The sequence below is a fragment of the Misgurnus anguillicaudatus genome, chromosome 21 (assembly GCF_027580225.2).
Source record: "Misgurnus anguillicaudatus chromosome 21, ASM2758022v2, whole genome shotgun sequence".
NCBI lineage: Eukaryota > Metazoa > Chordata > Actinopteri > Cypriniformes > Cobitidae > Misgurnus > Misgurnus anguillicaudatus.
In genome coordinates, this window is record NC_073357.2 from 45,888,128 (window position 1) to 45,906,605 (window position 18,478).

An 18,478-nucleotide genomic window follows, 5' to 3' on the forward strand; every position below is an offset into this window, starting at 1 on the left:
TAAGATCGTGTTTTTTGTTATTATAGATGCAGATAATACATCTAAAAGAACAATGTTACAAAAGAAAAAATAACTGCAGCATAGGGGTGAAAGCTAAATCTCGTTGATTGCGGAGATAATGCTCATAATGCAACAGATTTACCAAATCTTAAAGTTTTCGTAAATCTCCCCCATCACTGCTTCTGTCAGTTCTTGCCTTATTAGACCACACCAAATAACATGCACACAAAGACTTGTACTAAAATGTCATTATTGGTTGGTTTATCCACTCACCACGAAGCCAATAAAAATAGTTGTGCGCCATTTTGACAAGCATGTCAAGATACGTTTGACCAAAACACTATGATGAGAAGGGAAAAACAAAAAAAGTGTGGACATGGCACATATGTAGCATCGCTATCGCATTTTTTACTAACTACTTTCGAAATAAAAAGCTACTAGATAATACACAAATAATAAAATCTTCAGATACCTATAACTGGTTCTCTGACGGTCAGGAGGCAGTAGACAGGTACTCAACCCTGGATACTCATCACAGAACCATGTATGATATGATGAAAACACATTCCTGAGCTATATTTAGACATCGTTCTTCATCTCAAAATATTTGGTCATTTAAAAATCAGCCATTCGCAAAATGCACTGCATTAATTCCACATGAACGACATGCTGGGAAAGCAAACACCTTTTAAGCCTATGGAGGACCACAAGAGTCATGCAAAATGCAACAAAGAACCTCAACATTCAACAACCACCTGGACAACAAAAACAGCAATCAATAGACTTGTTTAAAAATTCATTAATTAGTCTATAGACAAAGTTACAAAAAAATCATTAAGTAACATTTTATTAGGCAATAAAAAGTGAGATTACAAAAACAATGTAGAAATGAAACATCAATCCATCAACAAATAGTTCAAATCAATACAACAATTCACAAAAACAACATAAAACACTCAATAAGTTAATCATGTCAAATTGCATTTACAAATTCCCAATTAAATAATGGAATTTCAAAATGTATTTCAAAAGCGATTTAAAAAGAGAAACAAATAACTGGATTCACAAATTGAACCACAAATACAGGTTTAAATTAGGCATTTAAAAGGGCGTTTCCGTTTAACATTTCTGTTTTCATTTTCCCGATGGTTCTCCCCATTCTTTTCGCCATTCGACTCGCCCTTCTCTATTTAGCTTTTCCGTGACTCTTTGGGTCCTCTTCCGAGATCTATAAATCTGCGCATGACGTACAATCAGAGCCAATCAGCGAGCTTGTTACATTCACCTGGTCATAGCTAATTAGCATTTCTCATTTGACCATTTGCAAGGACCCAAAGTCACGGAAAACCTAAATAGAGAGGATAAAACGAAAAGCAAATCGAATAGCGAAAAGAACAAGGAGAACCATCGGGAAAATGAAAACAAAAATGCCAAACGGAAACGCCCCCCCAAATGCCCAATTTAAACCTGTATTTGTAGTTCAATTCACAAATCCAGCCATTTATTTCTCTTTTTAAATCGCTTTTTGAAATTCCATTATTTAATTAAGAATTCGCAAATGCAATTTAAAATGATGAACTTATTGAGTGTTTTATGTTCTTTTTGTAAATTGTTATATTCATTTGAACTTTTCGTTAATGGATTAATATTTCATTTCTACATAATTTTATAATCTCACTTTTTATTGCCTTACATAATGATTTTTTTGTAACTTTGTCTATTTATTAATAGATTAATTAATGAATTTTTAAACAAATCTATCAATTGCTATTTTCATTGTCCAGGTAGTTATTAAATATTGAAGTTCCTTATTACACCCTGCATGACCCCTGTGGTCCTCCATATTAAGCAGCAATATGTAAAACCAGATCATATTAAAACCAAAGATCAATTTTGTTCAGATCATCAGTGCAAACCTCAACATGAGCAATAACAATGACACATGTGTCCCACGTCCACCTATTATTTTTTAAAACCCCTTAAAAGGATCAGCGCTGCAGAAAGAGGGTCCATGCCGGACAACATCGAAAAATACCAATCACGACAAACGTTCACAAAAGCAGACGGGAATAAAAAACATGAACAGATTAACACATACAAATGACATAGTAGAAGCTGCATACAAGTTTGTATAAAATCTCAAATAAGCACAAAGATATAGTAAATATACAAGTAAAATAGTTCCTTTTCATGGTCTAGATTGTTCCAGCCGTCTGAGACTCTCCTGTGCTAAAGTTCTGCATAGCCAAGCACATTATTAACAAGATACAAATGTGTTTTTTACCAAAATCATAAAAATGTCAACGTCGCATAAGTAATTTGTAGTTTTCAAACGTGATCTTTGTAAACAGCTTGCCCTTTTTCTGTTTCAAAAATACATTCTAGTCAGACAGAAAAGGGACTTTGCATCACATATATGTGGCAAAGTTCTCATTTTCATTTTATACAAAAATACGCAAAGAATTTTCAAAATAATGCTCTGTACTCATTAGCAAGATTCCTCTTCTCTGGGTGGAGGAGAGCTGTAATTCATTTGAATGATGGGACTGGCCACATTTTGCGCATCTGAGGGCTGCGACTCACCCATAGGCCAGCAAGGTGACCACTGATTGGTCAGAAAACAGTTACAAAGCATTATTCTCACGAAATTAGCTTAGCACATGCTATAAACGACAACATGCACCCGAGACTTTATGAGCGTAGATGCGCATCCTGGTGTTAGAAGTCTGATCCAGGCAGTTCTGGTCCTAAAACGGAGGTCGCTTATCCCATCCTCACGGTGTCTCGTATCACAGCATTTGGTGCATCAATATGGGCTGGTATTAGTCCGCCTGTCGACTCCTTCTGTTCCATAACACATCATATTGTCGTCTTCGCACCATCTCTAACCCAGACTCCACATTCACAGCCTAAAGGCAAGACTGTCCTGGGAGGCTTCCAATCTTTTTGCTTCTATTGAATATGAAAGCAATCTTTTGATAATATCCGAAAGCGATTCGTTCATTTTGTTTTGGTTACATGGCTTTGTATTAGGGCCACCATCGAGGCCTGTTGCTGGTATCCATTTGGCATTTGTATGGCTTCAGTGTGTTCTGATTGTCACAGTAAGTGGAAACACAGCATGATTTATATATGTGGCTTAACTTTGCACAGCTGTCCATTGCTTGTTGTAGCACGCGAAAAGCGTTCACCCTAGCTCATTTGACAACAGATGAACGGCGGTGTCTCGGCAAGAAGATGAAGCATGCCGGGGGAGATCGGCCAGCGACAGACACCGTCTGGCTGACACATGCAAGTCTGATGATTCACTTTATATCAACATGTAGTGTTTATGCATGCGTTTCGTGTTTGGGAAAATAGTAGACAGAACATTCGAGTGCTGCAAGTTGTGTGCTTCACGTTCATGGACTTTGTATGTACGTCGATGTGCTCGTGGCTCTTTAAAGTCTGTCGCTGCGGAAGCTGTCCTCCACTGAGGGATCAGGGAGGACCATGTCCGGGTCACTGAGCATGCTCAGTCCATCCAGGCTGAGCGGCTCGATACGAAGTTCATCCTCTAGCGGGAAAACTCCCTCGGAGTCCAAACACTCGGGCACTGCGGACAACACACTGCTGATGTCCTTAGATAGGCTGGGATTGGAGTCATCTGTAAGAAAAACAAACAAACAGCAGAGTGAGAAAAGAAGCAGCAGGATTGTTACCGTCTTTTTCCTGGTTAAAGGTGCAGTGTGTAAACTTTAGCGACATCTAGTGGTGAGGTTGCGAATTGCAACATACGGCTCAGTCCACTGCTCACCTCTTGCGTTTGAAACACAAGCTACGGCAGCCGCCACCGGACAAACATGTCAATGTCGGAGATAACTTAGTAAAAAAATTGTCCGTTAAGGGCTCATGGCTGCACAAAATGGCAGCATCCATGTAAGGGGACCCTCTGTGTATGTACATAAAACGTCTCATTGTAAGGAAATAAACACATAACGGTTCATCATGAAACGTCTTTATACACCCCTGATCATTTAGTTTTGTTTATTATTTTGCATTTCTGTCAAAAGATCCTTCTAAAAATTACACACTGCACCTTTAAAGCTAGTTATGACACAGTCTCTGAATAAGACCTACTCATGGAAAGCAGGTCAGGTCTGTATGATGGGAAAGTCTAGTAATAACTCTATAATAGCCTGCTGTCGAGCTCGCTACCTGTAAGAATTATGTTGGGCACCCCTCCTCCACAATTAGAGTAAAGCATGTTGGGTCTCATCTGAAGGTGGTCTTGTAGGTTGCCATGGTTACCACCAAAGCCCATGAGGCCCTGGGAGCAGTAGAGGTTAGACGAAGGGTCGAATCCACCTGCCATAGAGCTCATGACGTTCTCCAACATATTAAACTGATCCTGCTGTTAAACACACATAAATACACACACACACAACATAACTTAATACAGCTTACACAAGACTAAGACAGGGAATTCAGAGTGCACTGCGAAATAGAATCTGCTTTCTTAACCTGATAGGATGAACATTTGGACGGGCGTCCGAAGAACTGTGGTTCCATAAAGGGATCATTGAAAAACGCTCCCATGCTGGTGTGCTGTGAGAAATAAAAAAGAAAGGTCTATAACCTGACTTATTGTTGCCCTGTTCAGCTAATAACAACCCCCCCAAACATTAGCCTTCCCCCTCATGACATATTATGAAAACTTACAGCACTGGAATTAAAGTCGAGCTGAGGGGACACAGGCTGATGCTGTTGCTGGCTGCCCTGCGGCTGTCGCTGTTGCACCGAATGCTGGGAACTTTGCTGGACAGATGAATGGGACTGGGGAGGCGCTTGCTGCTGCTGCAGGGACTGCTGGGATTGCTGGTAAAGTGGATAAGGAGGAGGCGGCTCCATCGGCAAGTTGCTGGTGTCCAAGGCAACACCCTGGAGAAGTTCAAAAATCACTTTAGTGCAGAGCAGAACACATCACAGATACTGTCATAAGTACAAATTTCAACAGAGCAATTTATTCGACCTTTCCAAGAAGAAATCGTTTCCTCACTTCACACCTATGGCTGAGAATTGAGAAAAGGGCTACTGTTTTAACAAGCATTCCCTACCTGTGTAATTGGAGATAGAGATGGGGACATGGTTGGGGAGAGCTGCTTGCTAAGGCTTCGCCGCTGATCGCCCCCTGGTGAGAGCGTGAGAGGGCTGATGGGAGCCGGCCGTCTCCTGGGTGAACTCGCCATGCCCGTAGGAGGAGGGTTGGAGAGCGAAGAGAGACGCAGGGACGAGTGGATGGATGGATTACTGAGAGACGAGTGCAGCTGAGAGTTGGTGAGGGATGCCTGGATGGAAGGGTTGCTCAGAGAGGATGACAGTCCTGCGAGAAAAAAAAACAAATAAACATCAGCTTAAAAACAGAGGTTTTTTTCGGCTCTGCACGCATGCATCTACGGAGCTTTCAAAGTATAGACCCCTTCACAGTTCACGTCACAGGCGGTTCCCACTGCGTATGTGGAGGTCAGAAAAGTCATTACAGCAGGTTGAGTTGCGTATTATTTGGTATCGTCAAAAATGCCTACTTGCGTCGTGGGCTTTGAAAATCGCACCAGGTCTTCCGTTAAGTTTTTTGGGATTCCCGCAGAATCTCAAAAACAAAAAATACAACATCTGTGGCTGCAAGCAATTAAACGTGCAGACTGGGACAATGCAAAGATCAAAGAGGCTTGTGTTTGTAGTGCTCACTTCATTTCAGGTAAGTCATCATTTTTCAGCCCTGTTAGATTAAACTAGAAAGCCTGAATGGTATGAATAGTTTGACCCCATGCTGCGCGTGACACCCGATAGTCATTCAATGTTTACAAACTTTGAAGGGGTCTATACTCGGCGGGGCTATGCGTGAATGGCCGTGTTCGACACATACGCAATACAAATGATTTCTTATTCAAATTATTACTCTACCAGGCAGTCAGGGCAGCACTGTTTGTGCCTTTTACAGTACATTAACAAATTTAGGATAAGTAAAGAAAGGTAGCCAAAACAAAGTTTAGGACAAACATCAAGAAAACGAAGAACGTTAAATTAATCAAACATTACGGTGACGAAAATGCTCCACAACTTTCTGTTCTTGAAAGAAGTGAAAATAAAAAAAAAGGAGAGAAAATGATAGTGTGTGTGCAAATGCTGTCAATTTCCTTTAAGGGTGTTTTCACATGTAGTTAATTTCAAAGCTCACATAACACGCTGTTTCTGCATTTCTGATGTTAATCTGGAGTACCTATAGAGTAGTATTACATCCTTTATATCTCCGAAGAGTCTTTAGTTTAATGAGATTGCTAATAAACTATATCCATTGTTTCCATAAGGCTGGCTTTCTTCTCCTTACATCCAAAAACACACTTCTTCTTTTGTGTCATTGTTGAGTTTTGAAATTAAACAAAGCTGTCGCGTGATTAATGTTTGTAAGTTCTAGCGTCTCCTGCTAATTGACGGGTGGGTGGGGTTTTCCGGGGGAAGTGCCCAGAAAAAGAAGTGATATGTATAGAAACCCCTGAAACGTCAGCTGGACCCGTAATCGAAAAAAACGTTCAGAAACTTGTACGAACCCTGGCGAAGTGCATTCGGCACAGAAATACTCTGTAACACGCCCAACTGGAAAACAACTCTATAACTGTGTTAATAAGTCAGAATGCATGAAATATCATTGAACCACCCCTTTAAAAAAAAAACAATCCTAGTTCACTTAAAATGAACCAGAAAAGGAACTAGCCGAATGTGACCTCAGTCCTTTTGGTGTTCACAATATAGTGGACTCAAAAGAGGACCCAGTTCATTTTTTGGTCCTCTTCAGAACTGAATTGATCTCAGATCCTTTCTTGTTTACATCAAAAAGAAATCGAACCACAAAAGAACCCAAAAGCGAACCATAGTCAGACCACCTCCAGACGTGGTCTGAGTTTGGTTCACTTTTGGGTCCTTTTAGGGGGGTCTGAGATCCTTTGGTTTGTTCACATATACACCCTGAACGGCTCAAACGACTAGGTGTGAAAACACCCTAATTTTTGTAGTGGAGTGTCCTGTCAATTTTTTCCTGCGCATACGCTGTTGTAAGCGTACTGCCCGCGCATATTTTGTTATCTTGTAGGACTGCATTTTATGGCAAAATAGTCTTAAAAAAACCAACAGGAAAAGATCCGTAATAATATCACTTTTTTTTTTTAAAACCACCATGATATGATATTTGTCCCATATCGCCCACTCCTAATTAGCCGGACCACATGAAATCTGCGCCTGCAGATTTCGGTGCACGTGAGCAGTAGTAGCCTGTGCTGTTTGCCGTGACACTATTTAATGATGGAGAGCATAAAGCATTTGATATGAAATAAAACTTAAACCAAAAACACCTGTTTTTTATGTGATTGAAAGCTTTTTTAACACCACTTTTTATGGATACCGCACGTTAATCACAGGTGTAGAAAGTGTCTATGAGTCACTGGCACTGCAAGCAGGCAGATCCCTAATGTCCGCTTCTCAGAAAAGACACTAAGCAATTGTTTGCAGGTTACTGGACCAGTGACAGTGTGAGAGAAAAGAGCTGTTTATGAGCAGCCAATTCAGGGGTTAAAGGTCATCTGTGTCTCTTGGGATCGCCCAATCAGCAAGCAGCACAGCTGAAACGGGCAGCAGAAACATCTCAGCACACCCCGTTCCCAGACATGAGACAGAATGGAAAGAATAAAGCTCAAGAGAATGGAAGTCAAAGACAGCGATCAGATGGCGGACAGATTTAAAATGGGGGGAAGAAAGGAGGGGAAGAGGAAGAGCTCTGGTCTTATGCATGGATGTGGCCCTTTAGAAAACACACGGCATTCATTCCACAGAAAGCGCCTACAGTGTAAGCCTACAGTGTGGCATTAAACAAAGAGGAGAGTGTTCAGAAGCCAGGAGATGCTTTACACAGTCTTTGAATGATTTAGTCACAAAGGGCACAGCGCATATCAGATTACCAAGTTTTAGCTCATACATGTGTTAAAAACAGTATACATGTTAACGTGACTGACCTTGTGAGTTTCCGATTCCCAGGTGCATCATGGCAGCGGGGAGGTTGCCCGTGCTGCTGCCTCCGCTCAGGTTGGGATATCCAGTCTCATCAGGGTCGAGAGGGGTGGGGAGCGGAGATGGGAAGTGCAGGTTACTGAGGTCAGGCAGAGAGCCGCCCGTGTTTAACGAGCCCTGATAGTGAGACAGACCCGCATTCTGCTCGGGTGAAGGAAATATACTGTAACGAAAGACAGACAATTTTAGTCCACAGAGGCCTCGTACACATTGCAAACTTTTGGGAGTGACTACCGCATTTGAGTAAATCCCCTAAATGTTCGTTTCATGTCTGTATGGAACAAGACTCACTGCTGAAAATCTGATGATTGACACAGAGATAACCATAGATAACCATAGCAATGTTCTGCCGTCTCGGGTGCTTATCACTCACAGCTTTGACCAAAATAATTTAACAGTGTTATGATTTGCAATAAACCTCCGTCATGGTATTGTGCATTGTACGCATTTATGAGGCTGCTCGACAGTGCGCTGTCTTGCAGTGTTGCCAGGTCCTCGTCTTTTTTGTACTCACATACCGTTTATGGCTTTTGGCTCATGAAGCGATCAAGTTTTTTGGTGTTATTAAAGTGTGAATGTGCTGGCCCCAATATTTTGATCTTTGGGGTAAAGCATTTAGATTTATTTTGGTTTATTATTGGATTTTTCTTGTTTGCTGTTTTTTCCGTGCAAGATCTGGCAACACTAGTCAGCAAACGCTCGATTTTCCACCTCCAAGGCATTTCTTTTTTCAGAAGAGAGACCTATCATGTCCATGATGTACGTTTAAACACTTTATTAACTACTAATTGTTCAGTTCGGTTATGTACACACTATGCAGAGTTTCTGTAAATGCAGTTGTCACTACCTGCATTTTGCAGCAGTTAATTTCGGATGTAGAACACGGTTGTCGGTCACGTAAATTACTGAATGGTGTGTGTACAGAAAAGGATTAGAGGAATATTCAATTTTCTTAAAAGAAAAATCCAGATAATTTACTCACCACCATGTCATCCAAAATGCCGATGTCTCTCTCCGTTCAGTCGAGAAGAAATTATGTTTTTTGAGGAAAACATTGCAGGATTTTTCTCATTTTAATGGACACCAACAGTTAATACTTAACTCAACACTTAACAGTTTTTTTCAACGGAGTTTCAAAGGACTATAAACAATCCCAAACGAGGCATAAGGGTCTTATCTAGCAAAACGATTGTCATTTTTGACAAAAATAAAAAATATGCTCTTTTAAACCACAACTTTTCATCCAGGTCCGGTCCAGCGCGACCTAACGTAAATGCGTAGTGACGTAGGGAGGTCACGTGTTACATATATAAAACTCACATTTGCGGACCATTGTAAACAATAAACTGACACAAAGACATTAATTAGTATCAGTTGACATACAACAACGTAAGAACGGTTCTCTTTCAACACACTTGTAAACACTGGGGCGGAGTTTCGCGTTCGTCCTCTGTGACCTCTTGACGTGATGACGTATTGCGTCAAGTCACGCTAGCGAATCACGACCGGATCTAGACGAGAAGTTGTGGTTTACATAATTTCTTCTCGACTGAACAAAGAAAGACATCAACATTTTGGATGACATGGTGGTGAGTAAATTATCTGGATTTTTCTTTTAAGAAAATGGAATATTCCTTTAAGCATTAAAAGGTTCTAGCAGCGTTATAAAAAAATGTAATACACACACATCATGTTAACTTGACTTACTTGATTCCAGGCACTTCACAAGACCTTGGCCTGGAGGACAGAGACTGCGCCTTCAACCAGAAAATACATTAAACCACCATTTAAATATATAAACTGGCATGCTTACAGCACTGCAAAATAATGACTTTCTTACTTATATTTGTACTGAAAACAAGACAAAAATACTTATTCTTAAATCAAGACGCATTTTCCCGATGAGCAAAATGACCTAGGAAAACAAGTTTTTAGACAGAAAAATATCAAATCCAAGCGAATATGTGCCCAAAACAAGCAAACAAAATCAGATTTTTTTTTGCTTGTTTTAACTAATTTACTTAAAGTTTTTTTTTTTTTTGTCTAAAAACTAGACTTATTTTCTTAGGTCATTTTGCTCATCAAGAAAATACATCTTAATTGAAGACTTTTCAGATATTTTTTTTTTACTGAAAACAAGACAAAAATACTTAGTAAGAAAGTCATTTTTTGGAGTGAGAAGATGCATTTAAGATTTTCTACAAAAAAAAAAACAAAAATACTTAGTAAGAAAGTCATTTTTTGGAGTGAGAAGATGCATTTAAGATTTTCTACAAAAAAAAAATGAATGAGAGAGTTTAACCTAGTCAGTAAAAGTAGCATTATACATCAATCTATAATATACAAAATGACACAAACATCAAACACAAAACAAAATATTCCAAAAAATATAAATTAATAGATCAAATTTAAAAAACATGACCAATAACGCTAATGCATTAAAGACCACAAGTCAAGCAAACAACCAACTGTTGTGTCCTCACCTTTTTGGCATCCCATAACTGTTTGGGCAGTGGTTTATTAACACCAATTAAATTCTCCTCATTCGGGACAGAAGGAAATGAGAAAACTGTAGACAAAAAGATGGTTACAACTATTAAAAACAGATAATCCCAGATCTCATCACTTATGTCCATTCACACACATGCTTATGCATTCATTTAATCTAATGAATCAATCAAAAACATGTTACATAAACCAAATAAAAGAGTCAATTAAATTTATTTTTCTACCTACACCCACAGGTTAGCAGACGAGGAATTTACTAATATTTGCTACCCATGTTCGAGTGAAACTACCAGTAGGGGACACCAACTTTTCTACATTTATAAACCTACTACACCATACTACAAATATGGCACAAGCACAACACTGCCAGTCTTATAAAGTCTACAGTTGTCAATTATGGATGTGATTATTTCTTAATATTTGTATTTTTATTATTGTGCTATTGTCTATACAGCACTATGGTCAACGTTGTTGTTTTATTCAGTGCTTTATCAATAAATTTGAATTTAGAATTACCATATTTGAATGACATGATCTACATATTGCATTAGATTCCTTGTCTATTAGTGCACTTGATAGTGAGTTACAAACACTAACACTTACCATCACCAGTGCCGTCCCCCTCGGCTTCATTCATGCTGGCTGTATGACCACAAAAACAGAAAGAAACGCAAATTATTTTTTAAGTATGGGCTACGGGACACTTTGGTCAGCATATTATTAGTATTAATATGGTATTACTGCATCACTGTTTGTACCACAACAAGCAAAGTATTCCTCATTATTAAGCCTAGACAAATTTTGATTGCATTCGGCACAGATTTGGGGGGAAATTGATTTAAACATGAAAAAAGTGCTATATGAAACCAAGAGTATTACACTATTTTGTGAAAAAAACAGCTTAAAAATTTCATAAACTTTTAAAGAATTTGTAGATGTTGTAAATGATGCATTTTCCAATTCTGTAGAAATCTGTGGATCTTTCTGAAGATTCTGTGGGTGTGGATTCCACAGAGGCCACTTTGACCGCGAGCTTTTACGTACACAAGAAACTGAAATTCACATGTTTACATCCACTTTTCAAATGAATCATTGATTCATCCCAGTCTTTTAAAAGCGATAAACTATTCTTTTATCTTGTATGCAAAGTCTTTGAAGAGGTTTCTCTCTGCTCTGGTGCCGAGAATTGTGACAGAAAACCGCCTCTAGCAGGCTATCTTTTTATTTATTCATAGTCCTCTTAAAGACACTCTTTAACGCCTTAAAGCTCAAGAGTTGTCAGTTCAGTGTGCCGGGAGACTTCTCAGCTACCATACTTCAATGAATCAAATGTTTGTACTGAGTCACTCTGAGAACATGCTCGCTCAACCCATCAAAGACTGCTGAAGGGGAGCAAACCATCGATTTTTAGTGTGCACTGTCTCTTTAAGCAACACTCCATAATAGGGGGCTGCTTTTAGGAATAAGAAAAAAAATCTGGGACCAAAAGCGCAATGCGAATCAATGGAGAGGCATTGTTTCACGCGCACCACAGAGATCCTGTTGAAAACAAAACTCCATTCTGCTTCCTTTGCCGATGCCGGGCCAGCACAGATGCAACGTGGGCTCAAAGCCAGATCAACCGGCCCCGGCGCTTCAGCAAAGCTGCCTGTCTCAGACGCCCAACTGCGATGCACAATGACTCAAACAAAAAGTAAGGAGACATTTCATTTCCCCTTCACAGAGACCAGCTGAGAATCACAAAACACCAGAACTGAGACGGAAAAGACAACCACTACAAACAAAACACGGTTGGCCTGAGGGCATAGCTTTATCAAGCTCAGTTTTCAACTTTTAACAAAAGATACCTCAACATTGCTTATGTTGCTTTGGCATCCATACAATGTGTGGGTAAAGCATGGTGCTAGCAACATCAAGGTCATGGGTTTGATTCTCATGGAATGCAAGTAGTAATACTTTGCTGTCGTAAGGGTCATTTTTTGAAATGGAGATAATCCAAAGATAAATAACTAAGCTTTCCATTGATGTATGGTTTGATAGGATAGGACAATATTTGGAGATACAATGATTTGAAAATCTGGAACTTGAGAGTCTACATATGAAGGACCCTTATTTAAAGTTCAAAGTCCATATACAGCAATGCATATTAATAAAAAGCTTTATTTTAGTGCTCTCCTCGCTGGCTTACCGTTATAGTGACCTTGTTGACTGAATGGGGGAAGTTGTAAACTTTTATGTAAACCAAACTTTAATAGGAAATCCCCAAGGAACTTTGTAGGAGAGTTTCTGGCCAATTTCAATTGCAATTTTGCTGCATCCACTTACAAATGTTTTAATATATTTAGGGTAGGGAAAAATACAAAATATCTTTGTGGAACATGATCTTGACATAATATACGAATGATTTTTGGCATAAAAGCAAAAAGATAATTTCGACCAACACAATGTATGTTTGCTTTTTTACAAATACGACTTACATTCGTGACCCTGGACCACAAAACTACTCATCATTTATAATATAATTTCTTTAATAGCATTGAAAACCACAGTTCTCATTATACAGTAGCTGGGGTTGAGTCACAAAGCCAGTATGGTCAGAGTCAACTAGTTAAACATGGTACAGTATAACACAGTCGAACTGCATTCAAGAGCTTCACGCATGACTAGCACAATTGCATCACACAGGCAACTCGGCTGGCAGGTTTGGGATAAGACTATTTTGATAGTGGAAGTGATACACATTTCTGTCCCATGCCAGGCACTGGTTTGTACCCATTTAAATAACACGAACCTGACTGCATATCGCTGTAAAGTGTCAACTGTGTGCGGAATTGAGCGCAGTACAGACAAGCTGCCAGATGGATATTAAATCCATGCAGTCTGTCATCTCCTTCAATGCAGTCATGTCTTACTGTCTCTATTTAAAAAACTGCCCTGTTTACCTCTGTTATCATAGTTGCACCACATCTTTACCCAAGTATCCCATTTAAACCTATTGACCAAACAGAATGATCAAGCACATAAAGGTGCTTTTATCTTGGCCCATGTGCTTGACTATCATCACAGTGTTGCTAACTCAGCCTTTATGTCTGCAAATCAATTCATCTGAGAGTCTGCGATAAACAGAAAGAATGCAGAAGAGAACAAAGCACAACAACAAATGTAACAAAAGGAGGTGCAGGTGAGTGCATGTGTGGTTAAATGAAGGTTACAACTCAAACATATTTGCAGTGTTTTGTGACGCAATGTAGATTAAAAATAACTGTCCCCACCCAAAAGAATTACGCTGGTTATGCGTAACCGGAAGCTCATCCACCTAGTATTTCAGCCTCACCTCAACACGACGATTATTGACATCTTTAAGAATTAAATAATAAATATGTAAGTGCAATTTTATTGTAACTGCATTAATGTTTTATTCACAGTTAAATGAAAATAAAAAAAAACAATAGCTGGTCAAACAGACCTTCCCCCTATAGACCCCCAGCAACTGGTCAAAGACATTTTTCTGTTTTTGGCCACAGAAATGGTTTTGACATCTTTTTGAAACTCAACCAAACAAATGGCTTACTAGTTGACAATGCATATTAAACTGGGATAAGATAATGTATTTAAACATCAAAACACACACATCATGGCACAGTCAACACTGACAGTTCTTACTCTCGATTTCAAAGCAGACATCTGCATTTAAATAAATGTTTAAAAATGATCAGTGCTAACACATAACTTTACTTAAAATCATCACTGCGGCAAATGTATGTGAAAATTCTGACAGCAAAGGGACAAGCACTAATGTTTTAGTTTGACCTAGAAGAACAAGTCCTGTTTCTTATGTGACATGACCGTAGCATCTGTACAAGAGCTCATAGATAAGGGTCAAAAGAAGATCCTCAAACAAATAGCATGTTTGGGTTGACATGGGTTTGAGTGGGTTGACTGTCATCCATTATCAACATACCATCTGAAAGTCTATGTTTGTAACCAAGACAACTGGCTGAACAGTTTGACAGTGAGTCCCAGCTGTGTCATGCAAACGTACTGCATTACGGTGGTATCAGTAGATTTATACTTGAGATGCACAAATGTATCAATAGCCTGTTTATCCACAAGGCCAATATAACAACTATCATTTTCAGTAAATTTTTTAATGAAGTCATTTTTTTGGCCTTTAGCGCTTTTTGGACAGTACAGTAAAGACAAGAGAGGAAACTACATAGAGAGAGTGTGAACAAGAGTTAGGAAATGACTGTGGGCCAGGACTTGAGTTTGAACAGCTTGTTGATGCATAGCTCGATTACTGCATAAAAACAGATAATGTCTGTTGCATCTTTACATAAAATACTTGCCATGACAAAATCTATTTACTTTGTCAGACAAACAAAAAAAAACATCTGTAAACCACAGTGATCGCTCAACACTCACATTAGCCATGCATGTCAGTGTTCTAGGGCGCATGATATTATACAAAACCAGACCGAACCGTCCCCCCTTCCCCACCGTATGCACTTTTATCGATTCGTGCCATTAGGATGCGATTGTTTCTTTCAACACTGAATCCCTTTGTAATGTTAAGTTTGGGGCTTCTTTTTTAAGTCATTTGGGACGTGATCATATAGACCTTTTGCGTGTTTGCAAACAGAGATGACGTTTTTTGTGGGCGGAGCCCAACTGGTGGCAGAAAGTGAATGCTTCTCAATAGCTGTGTGAAGTATTTTAGCATTAAACTGTGATTTTTAAGGATCTGGTGTTCTGTAGAAGTCTGTTTCCCCTATATTTCTCTTAAGTGTAATGTTTCTTATAACGTTTTCACCAAGTTACGTTTATTTTTTAAATAAATTAAAAGTTTAAATGGCTTGGCTACTAATTGTGTGCATGTATGTAATGTATATGTATTGTTCTTTATTGGTAAATCAATTATTTTTACAGTATGAATCGCTGAAGTACTTATAGGAGCAATACTATCATGTATTCTGTATAATATCATTTATTAAATACTTCATCATTTCCTGTTTTCAATTTCTTCCTTATATTTTTAGCCTATGTGTTTGATCTAAAACTATTATGTTTACATACAAATTAATTTGTATAGGCCTGTTTATATATTATTAACACTTTACATCGTGTGTGTGTGTGTGTGTGTGTGTGTGTTATGTTTATATATTTATTAGTAAACATCATAATTTAGAACAAACAGGAAGAAGACATAGACTAAGATATAAGGTAAAAAGAAGTAATAGAAAACAAAAAAAATACGAAAACTTTAATAAATGGTAATATTATTGATATTATAAACGAATTCAAATCTTTAATCTTTCTAAATAAATTATAAACGTAACGTGATGAAAACGCTATAAGAAACACATAGAGGGATCAGACTTCGACAAAACACCGGATATCTTCTCTAATTATTTTCTATTCAAATTATTAAAAGATTTTCTGATGATTTCATCACTCCAGTCTGTCCGGTTGAGGGCTTTTATTGCAACCATAAACACCTACGTTTATCTTCAAATGGTGTCTTCGACGACAGTATACTATAAAAATGAAGGTCATCTATTTTGGCATTCCTATTCTGACACTCTGCAGCACAACAAAACATTTTCTAGTGAGTTATATTGTTCGTTTCACTTATGTCTCATTCATTTCCACTGTTTTTCTGCCACCACATGCGCGCGTGACGTAACTGTGACGTCGACTCGCAAAAGGTCTATTGCTTAGTCGATCTATCGCTTGCGCTGCTTAGGCATTCACGTAAGGGTTTTACCAAGGCAGATTTAGTTAACAACTTAAGTTAGCAACTGACGTCTCGCCTTTTGAACCGCACCATGACGCGATTTGCGATCAGGTTCCACGGTCAAGCCCACCTATGCAAGTGGACCAAGGCGCAATTAACCAAACCGTGTCGGGGCACGATATGGAGCAATCAAACTAGTCCAAAGAAACAGGCTTTGGGGGTCAAACGTGCTCGGATAAGTCTTGAAAAGTGAAGCCTCTGGCTCTTTGACCGCCCCCCTGGTGGCTGGCTGCAATACAAGTCATAAAGCACGCCCTCTCCATTCAAACGAATAGGACTCTGCTCTAAATTAAAAAAAATTATACTTCCAATAAAGTTTCCGAAAGATGGTTCTGGTCCTTTCAGGTGTTCATTTTTGTGAAAAGTTTCATTTAAGCTAGTAATTTGATGCTATAGAAAGTGGGTGCCGTTATGATTGGCGTGAAAGTTTGATACCGCGGCTCCGCCTCTGGCTCCATGAACGATTCCTTCTGCGCATGCCTTGGCTCCAAACTGACATTTTTACGTAACAAGGCGGCGACCATGGTCGGACATTTTTGGCTTCAATTCATTACAATGGAGGGAGGCAACGTCGCATCGTCCATCTTTTTTTTACAGTCTATGGTTTTAACACTTCCAATTCAGCCAACATTAGCCAACAGAAGTTTGCTAAAATCTGTATTATATCTGCAAAACAAACATATTGGTGCATCCCTAATTTATGTAACTAATAACTGACATGATGCATGCTGGGTCTTATTCATACTATACTATGTATTAAATCATGATGTATTTTGTTATGATTGTTTATTGCAGAATGATGCAGACATACCAACAGAAAGCCTATAAATTACAGTGGGCCCTTAACAGTTGACAAATGCTGCCCAAACTCAACCTCTTTTAGTCAGTACCTGCTGGCCAGAGGATGATGGGGAGGAAAGGCAACTCACCGTTTCGTTGGGGAGGGCCTCTGCCCATCTGCTGGTTCATGCCAAAAGGATCCTGTGGGTTTGGATTCATGGCGCTGGTGTGCAGAGCTGAGTCAGAGTTCGTTCTGTGGGTCAAAGACAGGGAGAGGAGAATAAAGGCAAAAACAGCTTGGTCAGTAGGCCATCAAATAAAAAAAACTGCTGAATCCAACCACGCCCTCACAGCTTGTTCCGGTCACATGACTTTTTGCCCTAACTCACTGCCTTTAATAACCAGCTATATAAGACAGCAGTCTAAAAAACCCCTCATTATACATCAGCGCTTCTCTGCTTTAGATCCTTAATAAGAACTGACCTTTAACCATTTCAGGTGGAGGAAAAAACATGGTCGCGTTTTCCTATTTGTAGAGTTAATGAGTCTCTCTCTACGTCAACGATGATTGTGGTGTTGGAAAAAACAAGATTAGTAGAAATGTTCCCTGGATTGGATTAGTTGGTACAAGTGTAAACGTAATTTCCAAAAGGAAAAACAGAACAGGAGAGTCAGCCAAGAAAAGGTTTTTGTGATTCGTCTGAAATCATTCGGTTTGTATCAAGACTTCATCAAAAAATAACAAGTCAGATTTATTTGAATCTAACCAGATGAGGGAGGATAATGAGCCAAGAGATGTGATCTGCACGAGATGACAATAAAACAAAAAACAGCGCAAGAGAAACCCTCAAGAGATGATCTGTAAGAGGAGAGTTTGAAAGTCAAAGGTCACCTGTTAAGTTGTGATATTAATCTAAATCCAGGTCGTTTCTCTTCGGTCCACGGCGGTTGCTCCCTTTGGAAATGGAAACAGTCACGTGTTACTCACTATTGTATTGAGCTCATAGCCCTGGCTCAGAGGTTAGTACGGGAGGATAAGCAAGCGAAAGAGAGAGAGAGTACAGAACAGAGTGAACAGGGTGAGAACTCCTCCGAGACACCTTGAGGAAAACATAAACAGAGCTGTAGAAATCACAGTCTAATCCCCAATGTTAATGTAATACTGCAGGGCTGATTTACTGCTCCAATTAGATCACAAGAACTGCCATGTCTGAGAGCTCATCCGAGAGCAAACAAAAGTGCTATAATATCTTCAATAGTTAATGAACCAAACGTAACATACAGGCAACACTGCGG

At 39.2% G+C, this 18,478-nt stretch overlaps 1 protein-coding gene across 1 annotated transcript in view; it reads right to left on the reverse strand.

The window, feature by feature from the left end:
* Positions 1 to 1,947: 1,947 nt before the first annotated feature.
* Positions 1,948 to 18,478, reverse strand: part of crtc3 (CREB regulated transcription coactivator 3) — a 33,593-nt gene continuing 17,062 nt past the window's right edge. Inside the window, exons 5-15 of the mRNA XM_055209403.2 lie at positions 18,075 to 18,137; positions 17,332 to 17,435; positions 11,209 to 11,247; positions 10,581 to 10,666; positions 9,805 to 9,854; positions 8,043 to 8,260; positions 5,097 to 5,362; positions 4,702 to 4,920; positions 4,504 to 4,587; positions 4,198 to 4,393; positions 1,948 to 3,646 (exon numbers count right to left, since the gene is read on the reverse strand). Of these exons, the coding sequence (XP_055065378.2) occupies positions 3,441 to 3,646; positions 4,198 to 4,393; positions 4,504 to 4,587; positions 4,702 to 4,920; positions 5,097 to 5,362; positions 8,043 to 8,260; positions 9,805 to 9,854; positions 10,581 to 10,666; positions 11,209 to 11,247; positions 17,332 to 17,435; positions 18,075 to 18,137 (1,531 nt within the window). The 3' untranslated portion in view covers positions 1,948 to 3,440. The remainder of the gene's footprint in view (positions 3,647 to 4,197; positions 4,394 to 4,503; positions 4,588 to 4,701; positions 4,921 to 5,096; positions 5,363 to 8,042; positions 8,261 to 9,804; positions 9,855 to 10,580; positions 10,667 to 11,208; positions 11,248 to 17,331; positions 17,436 to 18,074; positions 18,138 to 18,478) is intronic.